Source organism: Colossoma macropomum, unplaced genomic scaffold, assembly GCF_904425465.1.
Source record: "Colossoma macropomum unplaced genomic scaffold, Colossoma_macropomum, whole genome shotgun sequence".
Lineage (NCBI taxonomy): Eukaryota > Metazoa > Chordata > Actinopteri > Characiformes > Serrasalmidae > Colossoma > Colossoma macropomum.
Window position 1 is genome coordinate 7164294 of NW_023494801.1, and position 16634 is coordinate 7180927.

Here is a 16634-nt window from a genome sequence, read left to right on the forward strand (position 1 = left end):
TGTGGCAAATTGAAGTGAGCATGAATGGCTTATCAGCTGTAGTTTAATTACTGGCAGGTTCAGCACAGCTCTGGGATCAGAGCTTTTTTTTGTTGTTCAATGAAGAGAAGATACATAACCAACAACAAATGCCTTGCATGGAGGAGATGGATAACAGATGTATCAAAATGACACAAAAATAGTGCTGATCAAGGCTGAAGGTGTATATAAGATATATGTAGTGCTAATTAAGGAAGGGTGAGGTATACCTGCATATAGACCTGTAGTAGTTCTTTAACGTGACCGATCATTAGGTAGTACAATAAAAAGCCTTGGTTTTTGGCTCTCTGTATATAGTTTGTGAACATGTTAATAAATGAAAGGTGAGGTTTATGTAATTACCTGCATCAATGCGGAACAAGATGACACGTCATAAGGGTATACGCTGAAAAGGGTAGTGTCAAAACTAGTGTCAGGGGCCAGTTGTCTCGCTACCATTTCTGTTACCTTGGTGCTCGGCCCCCTGCGCATTGCCCTGCTGGAGCCCCATGAGTGCCCCGGCCGCGGAGGCCTGGCTGGGAGATGAAGCAGTCGTGCCCTCTGCTGCTCTAGCGGCCCTGTGGGCCCTCATGGCTCAGGAAGGCCCCTGCCCCTCTGGCCCCGAACCTGCCCCTGCCCCCTCTACCTCCTCCTCCCCGCCCCCTCTGGCGTCTCGCCGCCGTCGCCAGGCCCGTCCCGGGACACCACGGGCTTCTGCCGCCCCGTCCCAGCAGCTCCCGACATTAGCCCTTCTGGCTCGGACTCGTTTGCACGGCCTGCGTCAGGCCTGCACTCCGGCCAGTTCTGTGGGCCGCCGGGCTTTCTGGACGCTGGCCCTCTGCACATCGGTAGGCCTGCTGTTGTCCTGGTCATCAAATCGCCTGCTACACTGGCTGGCCTTCCCCACACATACACGAGTACACACAGAATGGGCACGAGAACTGGCCTTCCCCGCTGTCACCATCTGCAACAACAACCCGGTACGCCTCTACCGCCTCACCAAAAGCGACCTCTACTTCGCTGGTCACTGGCTGGGCCTCTTGCTGGCCAACCGCACAGCCCGGCCACTGGTGCTGGACCTGCTGCATGAGGAGAGAAGAGCTTGGTTCAGAAAACTCTCAGACTTCCGACTCTTTCTGCCACCGCGGCACTTTGAAGGGACCAGCCTGGAGTTCATGGACCGGCTGGGACACCAATTGGAGGACATGCTGCTAGGCTGCAAGTACAGAGGAGAACCGTGTGGTGCTCACAACTTCTCCACAGTGAGTGTGTCTCTGTCTCTTTCTCTAGCTAGCTCGCTGTCTCTACATCTCTCTATCTCTTCTCCTTAGTTTTAAGATCTTGTTGAGGTAGTCATTTGTTCACCAGCGAAGTAATGCAGGGATGTATGCTTTTGTATGCTTTGCTGTTCTCTCTAGACTTAACTGTTGCATTAAATATGCCCTTTATTTTCTCCTATTTATTTTTATTTATTTGTTAAAGGCATATTTTGGCTTACACAATTTTCTCCTTATGCCAAATGTGTCCAAAGTTTGCATCTTTAGTTTTGCACTGGAGCTACGACGATAATGTAGCTAACAAGTAGTGTAAGCTTATACCTCACCAATTAGCATTGTGCAAACTGCATGCCTAGATCATCATGTACAAGTTGTTAAGTAATCTCAAATTATGTGGTCCCTTATGTGTTGTCTGACTTTATGCATAGCTATACAATGGATTTTGCCAGCTTTTAGAGATAGCTGTATGACATAGTGTCAGAAACCACATAGGCAAGTCTTTTTGAGATAACAGAACAACTTGACACAGTTTTGGTCAAGCGCAGTTTTAATGATGCTAATTGGTGGTGTTTAAGCTTCCATTACTTGTTAGTTTGAGTGCAGAACTAAAGAAGCAGATTTTAGACATCAAATATGTCTTGGTTGTTTGACTACATTTGGGGTCATGAGAGAAAACTGTGTGAATATTTTTTTGCTAAAGTTTCACTTTGAGGCTCTGCTTTTCAGCTCAGTTCTGAGGACTCTCTTTCTCTACTGCTATGAGTTCATTCTTTCTGTGAAGTCTTCAGTCTTATTTTTTCCTCAGGCTTTGTGTTTGCTGCATTTCTCTGCTGGGTCATCTTCTGAATGCCTAAAACACATCATTAAGTGTCAATCCTAGCTGACCCTGTACGTGTCTGGCTTCTCTCTACCTTGCACCATCTGTTTGTTTGGCACCATTGTGCCTTGGAGCAAGTTTATGCACAGACATGCTTTCATTTTAGTATAACTAAGACTGCAAGTGTAACTAAGCTATGATCACATAAGAGAGATTATTTATTGTTGTGGCTTTGCTTACCCTAAATAAAATATCTAGGCTGAAATTGTTTGGCTTTGATGTGAGGGCGTTTTCCCATCACATTAAAAAAATAAATAAATAAATAATTAACCCAAAAGAAAACCAGTAGCAATTAGGGTTATAGCAGTAGTTCATTTTCCACCTGCTTAGGAGGCAGCTGGAACCACCACAAGAACCAATCTTTTTGGCCATTTTGTGACATTTTAAAATGTCTAATATGGCTAATCGGCTACATTGCTTTGCTAGTTATAATTAGCATACTTACTGGCTGATACCATGCGATATATGGCACTATTTTGCCATGACAGTTACACAGAATCATGTGCCGAAGATTATATTTTTCTCTGTTGTGATACGAATCTTCATCTGTAAAAGCCAGTAGTGTTAGCTTCCTGACTGGCTTATGTCAGCTTTGATAAACTCTTTAAAAAAATTTTTTTCCATTCTGCTGCACTTGTTGATGATGTAATAGTGCTTGGTGACTTGATCCTGACCTGCAGTGTAAATAACATTTGATATGTTACAAAGTAAATATGCTGTCTTAAAAATTTCTAATAGTTTGTTAACTAAACAGTCCTCTTTTTACTTTGGGTATGCTGTTTCAGGCAAAAATGGGGCGACAGTTAAAAGGTTGAGACACTGAGTATGTTTTTTTGCACTGTGGAAGGGTAGAAAAAATCATAAATTGTCAGTGACTTCAGCTGCAAGTATTACAGACAAATGAGAACATCCTCAAATACCATTAGGTCCTGTTTTTCCCAATCTTTAGCAGGTACCAAAACTAGAACCTTTGATAGTGCACTGTAAACCCTGATAAGTTAAGTTTGCTTGAAGTATTGGAGGTAACTTGCTGCCTAAAATGAAAAAGTTTTAAAACTCAGTTTTTTAAGTTGTCTGAAATTAAACATGCAGTAGCAACTAATTGGCAAAAATTAAGTAATTGGAATTTTATTGTTTAGGTCCAAATAACATCAAGGCTTTCAGTGTGGACCGATGGCAATTGACGAAGCACAGTTCCAGTGTTCTGGTGCCAAATCTTCTGGTACTTTGTGAAGTGGAAAAACACCCTAAGTACATTTTGTTTTGTATTGCATTGATTCAGTCCAGTCTTTTTTGGTGCGGATCTGTCACCAAAGAACTGAATTGTGGTCTGGCATAAAGTGCAGGTCCCTGTCCTCTTCCAAGCAGTTCCTGGTTCAGTTTGCTGCTGGTGGGATTTTTAACATGACTCTTGACGGACGCTTCTATCTTTCCATGCTGTTGCTACTAATTTTTTACTGATTTATTTATTTATTTATTTATTTATTTTGTTGGCATAGTAAATTTTGCGCACTCCGATGTCTTTTCAATTCTGCAGTCTCTTTCTCAGTTGCATTTGTGCATTCAGAATAGCTCTGGACTGGAAGGGAAACTGGGAAAGAAGTTTAGCCATAATCAGTCGTGATCACACCATGGATGATGAGAAGGAAGTGTTGGATTGGTGGAAAGATTTCAGCTTTCTTGCACAGCTTGCCCAGAGTGTGTAAGCATTCCTGAAAATAGAAGCGATAGCGAGTAGAGGAACTTTGTAACAGTTTGAGAGGAGAGTGGGCACTGTTTTCTGCCTTGTTTTTCTTACAAAAATACTATTAGTGTTATAGATCTGTATAAAATACCAGTTTACCCCAGCAACTCATTTCCTTAGTAACAAAGTAATGGAAGAAGTAACAAATGGCACTGGAAGAATGTAACTGCTGCACCATTTAAGGTGGAGCAGAAACTTTGAATAAGACGCTGATGAATGAGCTTTTAGCAGGTTTGAGTTGAGTTCAAATCTCAAATTTAGCAGCGCCGTTAGGGCCTGATCAGGTTGGGCTCTAAGTTTGCAGGTACGGGTCAGGTTTGGGCTTCAGTTTCATGCCTGTGCAGACCTCTAGAAGATGATGCTTCTTCTCTTCCGTCTCTTTGGCTATTGATCATGCTTGAGTGTAGGAGTACAATTTGGGGCAAAAGATAAATGGCAAATCTGCACTGGAAAGGAAAACAAGATTAGAGATTTTTGATTAGGCGGCTGATTTTTAGATCTTGTAATGAAAGTGTAAATGAACAGAAAACAATTCGGTGACGGAAACAGGGAGAGATATTGAAACCTGGATTTAGTAAATGGGATAGGGATTAAGTGAGGCACTGAAATATGCTATGACGCTATGCTTTTTTTTCTGTGACTCAGAAATGGTAATTTGCTATGATATGATAAGTCTCGGGGTGGGGAAAAAGAGCTTTATAGGGGGATTTAGAGATTTGCATATGTTTGGTTAAGTTGGCATATGGCATCAGGCATATGCTGCATATAGCAGCATGAATGCGGACAGGTGCCGGAGCTTGAATTGGCTCGTGTTATAATCTGCTACATGTGCCAGAATTGTGCACATGGAGCAGGTATTTGGATTTAAAAGGCCAACAGTAAAAAGTACAATGAGACTTCAGCGTGTCCACTCCCTGCCTTTGTCTCTCTGTGTCTCTCACTCTTTCTCTCTCTCTCTCTCTCTCTGCTGTGATTTCTCATGTGCTGTGATGTGAGAAGGGGAACAGAGGCAGATGTTCTCTCTGAGGCTGTGCAGCCGTGAAGCTGCTCTGTGGGGAAACTCCCCTGCAAGTGTGTGTCTGCTCCACCACACGCCCTCACACTCAGTCTTAATTAGACCTTGATGTCACAGCGGCATTTCCTCTTTGGTTTTTTGTTGATGGCTCTGCAGTCTGTTGATACTCCATCACCACAGGTGTTGCCTCCATAATAGCTCCTGCTGAGTGTACCTTGAGTTTTTTGTTGATGTAGGCTAGTAGAAAGAATAGTTTTGTTGAATTAGGGTAATATTTGATTTGAAGTAGTTTTGAAGTTCTTTCTACAAAAGCTCATTTTTTATTTATTAATTAATTAATTTTTTTGCTGAAAGAGGTTAAAGTTATGGTTATGTTTAGGGTTAGGCTTGGAAAAGACTAATTACCTATGGTCAGTGGCACATGAAAACCTTTTACTTCCATATGATATTTTTTTTTAGTTTTTACACCACTGAACTTTGGAGACTGAACTTTGGAGGTGTGGAAAAATGTCCCTGCAGATGTATTTGAAAAACTGAAAACAAGTCTTCTAAAAAGAATGGAACCTGTTTTAATATTGGTTTTAATGTTGTAGATTTCTATGCAATTTTCTGTTACATTTGTTTTCTGCCTTTTGATTATTTTATTAATGTTAAAACTATTAACAACTTGTAATTAATAACTAAAAACAAACATTTTTGTGTGTTTGTGTGTGTATGTGGTATGTGAGGGTGCATACACAGGCGTGTGTTTGTGTATATATGTTTGTTTGTTTGTGTACCAGCCCTCTCTGTCCCTTTATTAAAGGTAAATCCACTCTAGCTTAGCCCAGGCGCCTTTCATAAGAAGGTAAACACACGCTCAGCGTGGTGGAGGCCACTCTTCTTCACCTTGCTGCCACTCTTTATCATCTTCCTCCTCATCGGCTTAGCTTCGCTCGCCCCCTCATATTCATTAACTCACTTTCTCTGGGTGGAGAGAAAAACCCACTGGAGGAGCGGTCGCACTTGCTGGTGATAATTGCTGATTATTTCTGCAGATAACTGAGGATAATTACTGTTGGTAATTGATGATAGTCAGCCAGTTCTTGAATATGACTCAAACAGATTCCCAGTTAGCACGTTGAGTTAATGTTATCAGCATAAACCCAAAATTATATTATTTTTGGATTATCTCTCTTTTTTTTTTTGATGTTTCTGTAAGGTATTATGTGTGCAGACTTGTTTTATGAAAAATCTATTTTTACTATATGTTTTGTCATTGATTACCGTAGAAACAAATGGAAAAAGTTTGAAGTGTAGATTAAAACCTGACAATATAGAATGTATGTTGAATGTAAATGTTATTTAGTTTGTTGACCAACTGTGTAATTAATTATTTAAGTATGTGGGTAGTAACATTGTAATAAACAATAATTGGTATAAATAGCTATACATAATCATAATCGTAACCATACATACATACGCAAGCAGCACCCATGCTAGAGAGAAGCAGCGTGCCCCCACGCCCCCCCAGTGACTCAGCTTGAGCTCTGTGAGCTTACCAGAATGGCTCACCCTGAAGGGGGGGGCTATGTGGCGTCCTGCTACCAGCTCACATTGTTTTGGGTATGCAGAGTAGCTGTGCTAGGAGGCTCCTGGGAGATGCCACATTCGCGCACATATTTTGTTTGTGCTAATCTGTGATGGGCTGTGGGGTAGTTGGTGCAGTGTTAGTGCCTACCATCAGGAGAAAGTGTATAGTTGAAAGTGACCTGCCTGCTATCTTGGCGATTTCAACAGCGTTGAGCTGCAGTTTTCCATTGCTGCATGCTCAGTAATAGAGCATTTACTTTTAAAGTGCATTGTTTCCCACATCGTCATCTTTACAGATGACACAATATCAAGGTCCTCCTTTTTTGGGTTGATACTTAAAGTGGAGAATGATCTGTACATAATGTTAACACAGTGGTTATGTCAGTGTGAGAGGAAAGTGGAAACAGCTTTTATGAAAGAGATACTTCTAGTTCTAAAATGTGATTGTCTGAGCCATATTTAAAGTCATAACATGCCCATTCAGTCTTGAGCCTAGAGACTAAAAACAAAATTTTACCCTGAGGTAACAGGTAAATGTAAAAGCTTATCAGTGACTTTGCCTGTCAGTTTTGCTTACATTTGTGCACGGTCATAACTCTATAATGTTCTCCCACAACTCACAGTGATGTCAAGTTTGATATGGCTTCAGAGAACAAGCCTTTCATTATGGAAAAACCTTTAGTCTGATAGACGAAGCACTACACCAAGTAAGCACTGTGTTTTGGTGTTGTAGTACTCAAGTCCGGTCTCGGCCTCTGGGTAAGGTAATTGTTGTTGAGACCAGCTGAGTGCGCTGACTCCATCTGAGGTAACTGGGAACTGCACTTTTTTCTATCATTATCGACAAAACCATCAAAAAGAATAAACCAATCATTTCTCTACATCAGGGTTCTCCCAGATACCGGCCCATGGGTCTAGTAAGAGCCCCATGCAGTTCTAATGTTAAATGCAAGTTTATTTAATTTAAGTGAACACGAAAAATGATTATTAAATGCTTTATGTTTATATACTACTACAATAATAGTAATACTCATCAGCAGTAGTAGAGGTTTGTGGTGACTTGCTAATCAGCATTGACTATAATACACTTAATGAGAGCATATATGTATATAAAATTTATACTTGAAAACCTTTCCCTACTTTTTTCGTGCCGGCCCTTCTGGGGTGCATGCTTCAATAAAATTAGTTCAGTGCCTGTTAAAGATCCATTTGATCCTTTCCATGGTGGCTTAACTGGACAGGTCTGAATGTTTTCACGTAATAGTAAAAATGGATAGATGATGTTTGGTTTATACGTTGACTTTAGGTGATGATGCTGAGGAAGTTTTAGAGAAGGACAGCTGAAAATCTCACCATCATTTAATTATAAGAGTTAACATTTTTGGGTGATATATGATTTTATGTTATTTAATGGTATTTTTAAAAATATACAATAACATAATATTATCTATTAATATGTATGTATAATGAGTGATCATTAATGTAAGGTTACCCTTCCTCTTTTAGTTTTTATATTCTGGAAAAAAAAAAATTAATCTGGTCCTAGTTTTGTCTCAGACAATGTATCCAGGTCTTGGTCTTGACTCAGACTCGTCTTTAATAGTCCTGACTCTGAAAGTCATTCTATAATGAAAGCTTCACAGGATTTTGGAGGGGTTTGTTTGTACAATGCAGTGTCTGTAGCTAATAAAACTAAACTTATGTTCTCTACTAAAGACTTGAGACTCCACTTGCACTTCCAACCCAGCGACTCAAGACTTGACTCTCATGAAGTGACTTGTAAACATTGCTGCTATACACGCATACGGCAGAGATTACAAGGTATTTAAGGCCTGTGTGCTGGTCAGGTAATAACTTTCCCGTATGTTACTTAGCATCATTTACTTACTGAGAATCTACTACATTGATGAAATAACTGTTATTGTTGTTTGTTAATTGTAAGAAATTGAATTATTTGTGAAACATTGGTGTATTTTAACGTAAAGTGTTAGTCGTAATCTCACATACAGTGAAACACATTGCAAAATCAAAGCAGCGAGACCTGTTTACAGATTCTCTGAAGTGTTTTGTGAGGTATTCACTGAGACGTCTTCACTGAACTTTTGAGGTGACTGTGAGGTGTTCACACGTACATTTTCGTCTCCATGGTGACAGTGTGTGCCTGCCATGTACGTCGGTGGATGGGAATGGATGAGTTTCATTTGCTTTAATGCAGCGCTTGATTAGTTTGGTCTGGTGCTGTAATGATCCTGGAGCTGGGAGCTTTCCATCAGGGGGTATCGGGAGTGGAACGAAACAAGGTGCAGTTCTTTCCTGAGAGTCCGATCTGATGTTGGAGCTGTGATGGATTTGTCAATGTTCTCTTCAGGAAATGCAGTGAACATATAGGATAAGACGGTTAGGGGTTGCAGTCTACTTCACTTTCGTGCTTCTTCTCCAGTTTTTTGATGTCTTTAAGTGTGTGTCTGTCTGTGTGTCTGTGTATGTCTGTCTTGTCTAGTAGTAGTAAGTCAAGAAGACTGCAAGGAAGCTGGTATATTTAGGATTAGGGCCATGTCCAGTTACAGATAACTGAGTTACCATGGTAACTACAACTGGTGGTTGTAGAAGCATGTTTACCACCAGTTTAAAAAAGAGGGTTATTCATTTATTGATCTATTTCATGCAAACCATAGCAAGACACTAGTATTCCAGACACTAACATAACTAAACCTTTGAACATATTGGATGATGTGATGTCCTACATTAATATGTCCTGCAATATCATGCCTGTAGAAAAAGTGTTAAACAACAGGCAGTGTATTTGAAACCGTTTAATGTAATAACTTTTAGACATTTAACTCTTCGAACGTCTGGTTACTATCACCATCACTGAACAATTCTGACTCTAAATTTCTCTAGAAGTGGGGCTCTGAATGACTTCATGTATTAACCATCTTTCCAACTGCCTCTACTTACTTATTTGAAAAAGAGTTAATTTGACTGGTGATTACTAGTAATGTGTACCTGTAATGTTGCATATATTGTGCACAAGTTCAGCAATGAAAATGCATTGAAATATATAGGGATAAAGTTGTGTATGGTCATTTGGTCAGATATGATTGAAGTAGCCTGTAACTGAACATTTCTCTCAGAAGAAACTTAAATCCTTTATGATTCAAGGTTCTGAATGCAGTGTGCATTTTCTCTGGAGTCTTTTCTCGAGAGTTGTGCGAACTTTCATGCAGTCTTTACAGAAAGAAAAGTCTCAGATGCTATCAGTCTTAGCTGTGATATCCTGCAGCTTTACTGGACTGTGGGAGAGTCTGGAGTGTTAGGTCACCAGCGGGTGAAGTGTGATGTTAGAGTAGAATGAGATAAAACCTACATTGCGTCAAACTTTCACGGCAGCTGCATTTCTCCCGCTGATGGCTCTGTGCCGTGAAAAAGCACTCACTACTGTCTTGAGAGAGTGAAGGATTGATAGGAGTTACAGTCTGCTTCACCTTAATCCACCACTTATTCTCTTACACAGCCCTTTTGTTGGCTGTCTTCAAGCCGTATGTGTGTATATAGCTCTTGTACCCATGATGTGTATATAGCTCTTGTAGACCAGATGTACCCATGATGTTGGAAAACATGAATTTTTGGTGTTGTGGGGACACTTGGTTTGCTCCTCATCTGGGGAAAATGCTTTTAACTAAACCAGACAGATAGAAATGTTGCTTTTATTTGAAAAATAGACCAGTTTTAGCTTTGAGTTCCTGAAGTTAAAAAAATAATTTGCCCAATGACCTAAAATACACAATGTTCCTCTTACCCTAGAGTAGTCAAGAGAACACTCAACTTGATTTATTTCTCAGACAAACTGTCCATTAAGTACAGTTTATTGATTTTCAGGCTCAGAAAAACATATTTAACAGAAAATTACACAGAAATTACACTTTTTTTCTATTTCCTTTTCTCAGTAAGGGCTCCTTGACAGCTGCACATCCTTCCAGACTCATAGCGCTGAGTTGTCTTCTCACAGTGGAAGGATGGACAGAAACACCTGTGGATGTTTTCAGATCTGAAGCAGCTTGATTTTCTCCTCTCTCTCAAAGATGAAAGCTTTAAGTGCTGTTTATCTGATGGGGACAGTTTTGGTGGTCTACCAAGTCTTGCACCATTGTTAGGAAACTTCTGATTTTTTTTTTCCCTTATTTTCTTTTGATTTTTGATTCAGAGACATCTCCTGAAAAGTGAATAACTTATACTTAATGGCTGGAAATTTAATTAATGAAGGGTGGTCTCTGACTCCTGCGCTGTACTGCATATGCTTGTGATTATAAATTCTATGGCAAACAGTTCTGCTGTAAAGCTAAGCTTCAATCACAATGCCTGAGGCAGCAGTCATTAGCTTAGAGATTGGCATGACAACCAAAGCTTCAAAACAGCTCAGCAGCTGGACTCAAATGTACGCTGGATTTGTATGCATTTATGCATTTGTGTTTTGGATGTCTGCCCACATACACTATATATGCTATATATAATATATAATCACATCTGTATATGTATTGTATCTCCATCCTCCCTGCTTCCCCTTATCCCCCCTGTGCAGTGCGGTTGCCTTGGCCTTGACAGCCTGTCAGCTTCCATTAGAAACGCGGGGGCTGGATTCGTCTGTCTGGGCCCTGAACGTCGCAGCTAATTTCATTAACACACTGACACATCACAGTGCGTATCCCCAGGGTCACACACACACACACACACACTCACACCCAGGGAGGCCAAATTTACACACGATACCACAATACAGTCACAAAGAAAAGGTACATTAGCTGTTAATGTATGCTGTTTACCATCTGGAAAACGTATACTAGGGAAAACACAGCAGTGCAGAGAGAGACAGAACACACCCGCAGAGGGAATTTTTCAAAATAAGAAATGCAAACAAGAAAAAAAGGAAAAAACATAAGCTTAACATATAATTCTTTAAAGGTCACCACACAGCAGATGCACCATGTTGTGTCGCACAGCGTCCAAAAATTAGAAGCCATCGTTGCTAATGAAGGTGTGCACACCGGCGCTGACACTCCATGACTCCTGATCAATTTCTCAGCGTGTCACAGCGCACCACGCAACATTTTGCCATTACTACATTAAATTAAAGCTGTAATAAGGTTAAAGAAAGCCACAGTAGGTCATGTTGCCCACCAGGGAGTATGTGTGTATAAACTTGTGGGTGTATATTTTGGGCCCGAGTGCAGGCTCAGCGTCAGGGGTCATTTATTAGGGCAGTGCCCCATGACTCAATCGTTTTGCCCGCTCAATCATTTGCCCACTACTCTTTGTACTTGGTTTTATAGTGTCAGATGGCAAAAAACAAAGTAAATTTTGCTCATGCTGCTGTTAGCCACATGTACTCAGTATAAAAGAATGCATTAACATTGAAGTGTTTGCATCGCTTTATGTTGGCTACATTTTAGGGACTTGCTGTATGTTGTGGGAAGATAAAACAGACATATCCTTAAGTGGGCAGACTTTGTGATCTGGTGTAAATGTAGCTCTACCGAATGTGTGACTCCTACCATACATTTTCCGTATATTTTGACCAAGCTAACTTGTTCTTTATCTTAATATGCTATATTGTGCTAGTTTACTGGGTTGCAGTTTTTGAGCTAAAAAACAAAACTTTGCAGGATCGTAGGGCCAAGGGGAACCGATGGTTTTCATACAGCGTTCATTCAAACACAGTTTTTCCCCCATAAGAAATGAATGGTGAAATCTTGAGAAAGTTCAAATGTAACAGCCACAAATGTTATCGCAACAGACACCTTTCACAATGACCATCATAGACTTTACATACAAATTCACATACTAGCACCCATATATACTCACACTAGCAAACGCTTGGGATACCATAGCAACAGCCAAGCGACACCTTAGCAGCCACCTGGGATAGCATAGCACCGGTCTAGCAACACCTTAGCACCCACCTGGGATAACATAGCAATTGCCTACAGCAGCTTAGCAACCACCTGGGATACCAAAGCAATGGCTTAGCAACACTGTAGAGCCACCTGGGATTCCATAGCATCAAGTCAAACTTCACAAACTTTCCCCTTTAAGTCATATTTATTCTTTATTTCTTTGGACTGTGTAGATATGTTGTGCTCCCCCACAGGCTTTGCATGGTTTCTGGATGCCCCGCTCATGGTGTGGTTCTGGCACCCTGCCTGGCCCAGTGTTTCATGTGCTCTTTAGCTCTGTCTAAGCGCCTTGCTCATCTCTCCTGGTGCAGAAGCTATCATGGTTGAAAGACAGAAGCAGCTCCTATTCTTGCAAATCAATAAATCCATTAGAGACCTGCTCTGTTTTATGATGCTCCATTTCTCTCTCTGTCTGTCTGCGTGTCCGGGTGGAGTTGTGTGCACACTTGGGTGTTTGAAGCTTTGTGTTTTGTGTGTAGCGGCAAACAAAAGGGCTAATGTGTGTTTGTTTGTGTTTATCTGTTTGCCTATTTGTGTATAATTATCCTTTATGAGAATGAATGAAGTGAATAGCCATCAATTAGCATACAAATGATAGAATGCTAATTACGCGTGCTAACTCCCGTTCTTTGTAGGCAGGTTCTTGTTGAGATTTTCCTTTTGAAGAAGCACACTTCTGACATTTCATGTGTCTAAAATGGCACCTGCCTGCTGTGAACATCTGCATTACTTATGAAAAAAGCATGCCATGGGGCAAACAAGTTATGAAAGCAATTCATACTGGTGAAGCCCATCACGAGGGACTTTGATGTGCTAGACCAATAAAAGTGATTTAGGTATAGCTGCCTACACTTTCATTGTGCATTTCGATCATTTGCTTAGTTTTGCAACCACTTGCGTGCATCTGTGTGTATTCATCTGTGTGTGTGCATCTGTGAGCGATAAGCACACGTTCTGACCTTTTAAGTTATTTATGCAGAGAGTCAGAGTATTGATGCCCCACCCCAATTTTGAGTAGCTGATCAAGGATTAGCCTTGATGGTTCTGTGGCTTTCTTGGTTAATAATTCATTTGAACTCATTTTGGCTTTGAATTGTCAGTGCGGGACTTTTGTATCTGCATCATTAAATTAAATTAAACAATTCTCTTACATTTTAAATCCACTTACCTTTACAGGGCTGTGTGGAAATAAATAAATAATTAAATAAATGTACCATGCTGGCCCCAATTTGCCGACGCATTTACATCACGCAACATTGTTCTGCAAAATATATAAATAAATAAACATGGGAAACCTTTTTACTGCAGCTTCCTCTTAGTGAAGGTATTTGAAATAGCCAGTGCCTGAACCCATTGCCTCCATCAAAGGCTCTGAGAATCATGATAATGAGTCCTTCACCCGATTCAACTCAGTATTCCAGCATTTTCAATGTAATCTCTATCTGCTGCCTGTGTATTGTATAGCAGTTATTTCGATCTGTTTCCGTGTACTTAGAAACGCACAAAATGAAAATTTGGGCTACAAACACAACTGTGCTTGCTAAGTACCATCAACAAACATAATGGAAGTCAAAGGCATTTATAAATGAAGCTATATAGTTTTTTCCTCCAGAGATGGGACTGCTAATTCATTACTGGTAGAGTGGTGTTGGCGTAGTTTTCACATGCTCGTGCTTAATTGTATGTGCATACCAGAAGAGCTTCTGAGGAAAGTTTGGTAAGACATCCTCTTATGTTGGCTTGAATCATAACACGTGCATCGTTAGATTTTAACAGTTATTTAGAATTGCACATTTCTCAGACGTGTCCAATTCAGCTGCTGCCCACTCTCTTTGATTATTACTGAGTGTCAAGTCAACGTGTTTTCAGGTCGTTTCTAACAGACAAACACATTACAATATGTGTCCTTGGTAACCAATTGTATCCTACAGATTCAGCAGCTAAAGATTACATTAAGTTTTCCTTTAGTGCTGCAGAAGTCTGAAAGATTCTGCTTTTAATCAGGTTTTAAGTGTGTTATGTTAAGTAAAATAAAAATCTTAAGTTTAATTGACTTGTATTGAGGAGTACTCTAAGGATGCAACTTTTCTTGTGTATGGTTCTTTTCTCATATCCTGGTTTTTTCAGCCATTTTAAAGTGATATGAAGCTATCCCATGGTAACACTTTAGGGAAGTGTTCATAGGGCTACAAAACAGTTACATAAGCCTATGATGACTACCGACATAAACCTACATAAACATTTTGAAAGGCTGTTGAAGGGCAGTTGTCAGAGTTCAGAAACTTGTGAACCATCCCTGCTGCAAACTTTGCATTTCCACTGTTACTTAGTGAAGAAGCCCACTACATTTTAAGTACCGCTAGGCTGGAAATTAATGTTTGACATTTTGTTTAAACAGAAGTATTTTGTTTATTCTTGTTTATTCTTTAATCCAGTTTCTACATAAATGTTTTAGGGCTTTGTTTTGTAGCTCAGACTCTTTGCTGAAGAGATGTTGAGATCATTGGGCTCTGAGTTGCCTCGGGTGAAATGCATATGTAAGCAGTGAGGGAGCTGAAAACAAGCATGAGGTTAGAGCACGGAAATCAATGTCCGCTTTTTATAGCTGGTCCCATGGTTACTTTAGTTACTTAGATACTGGGCCATTTAGTTCCTACTGTTAAGACTGTTGAACAAAATCCCCATAGCAACTGGAAAAAAGGCACGCAATGAAAAAAGAATACAAGCTACAGTATACTGCAGTCTGGTACATTGTTTAAAAAGTGGAGTAGCAGTAATAGATTAGTTACAGGTGCAGCAGCTTAACATATAAATAGAATATCAGTTAAAAAGTTCTAAATGTTGAATTTTGTAGCTGGAAAAGAGTCACACAATAGTTATGAGTATAGTATGTGCAGTAGTTTTGTAGTTAAGACGGTTAGAGGCCAGATAGTCAAAACCTGGATACATTGAGACCAAGAAGTCAAGAACCAAAAAAAAAAAAAAGCTGCAAAAGATTTGAAATTTATTTGTTGTGTACATGATAAATATCAAAACAGGAAATTACTATGCTCTCTGACTTTTGAACAAAGAAGGTAATAATATATGTAGTAATATATAAACAGCACATTAGGCTAACACAACCTTGCTTTGTACTGACAGCAGTGTGAAAGGTTTCCTCATAGCCGTCACTTGTGAGTGAAACGCTACAACAGCGTATTTTGCAGATGCTCACAAATAGTGCCAGAGTGCAGCAAAATACTGAACTTAGTGTGTGCATGCCCATTGTGGCCTGTATAAAGAGGCAGCAGAAGGGTGTAAAATGTCCTACGGTTTACACAGCTGTGCTCTCACAGAAAAAAAAAAAAAATCTCTGCTGGTCTCGAGAAAAATATCCTCCTCACTTAAGACCGAGGCAAATCGAGTGATGTGAAGACTGAGCCAAAATGATGTTGAGGCTGAGAAAAACCTGAGACCATTCATTTACAGTCTCGAGACCTATATGTTATAACACTAATATGTTGTAATCATTGAAGAACACACAAAAGTAGGAGATATAAATAAACCCCTTGTACCCTACATTGACTCTTACTAACAGTCTTAAAATATGATAAGATTAAATATTAATAAAAAAGGAAAAAAGTTAGTCTTCCATTTCTATCCATTATTAACCATCTAAGTTATGAGAGTTAGAAACACTCATTCAGAGCCAAAGGAGTTAACAGAATAGATATTTTAAAACCAGGCCTTAGGTTCTAACCATGGAAGTCTTACCCTTCACTGTAAGAAACTGTAAATTTACATCAAATATCTTGTAGTAATTTACTGTATTTCTTAAATTCAGCTGAATAAATTTCTTGTCCAAAGAAGTTAAAACGCAAAGATTTTACAGTAATTTATTGATTTGCAAAGTATATTGAGAAAATGACTAGTGCTTTGTGCGGTGTTGTGCAGATTGTCTCTAACCATTGTACTGATGGCTGGAGCTTCCTAGCATAATTTGGTTTTGTTTTTGGACATAATGATAACTTTTATTGTGACAGTTCATTTCACAGTAGTTTATTCCTGAATATGTATAGAGTTTGTACAGTCCAGATTATTGACTGCTGTCCTGGGCTTTAGGATGCCCGTTAGTATGAGCCGCATGGAGAGCGTGGACGCCAGTGGTGGCTTTTTAAACACTCAGAGTAATAAACCGCAC

At 39.9% G+C, this 16634-nt stretch overlaps 1 protein-coding gene across 1 annotated transcript in view; it reads left to right on the forward strand.

Moving 5' to 3' along the window:
• Positions 1-509: 509 nt before the first annotated feature.
• Positions 510-16634, forward strand: part of asic2 (acid-sensing (proton-gated) ion channel 2) — a 216077-nt gene continuing 199952 nt past the window's right edge. The window contains exon 1 of the mRNA XM_036589179.1: positions 510-1280. Within this exon, the coding sequence (XP_036445072.1) occupies positions 528-1280 (753 nt within the window). The 5' untranslated portion in view covers positions 510-527. The remainder of the gene's footprint in view (positions 1281-16634) is intronic.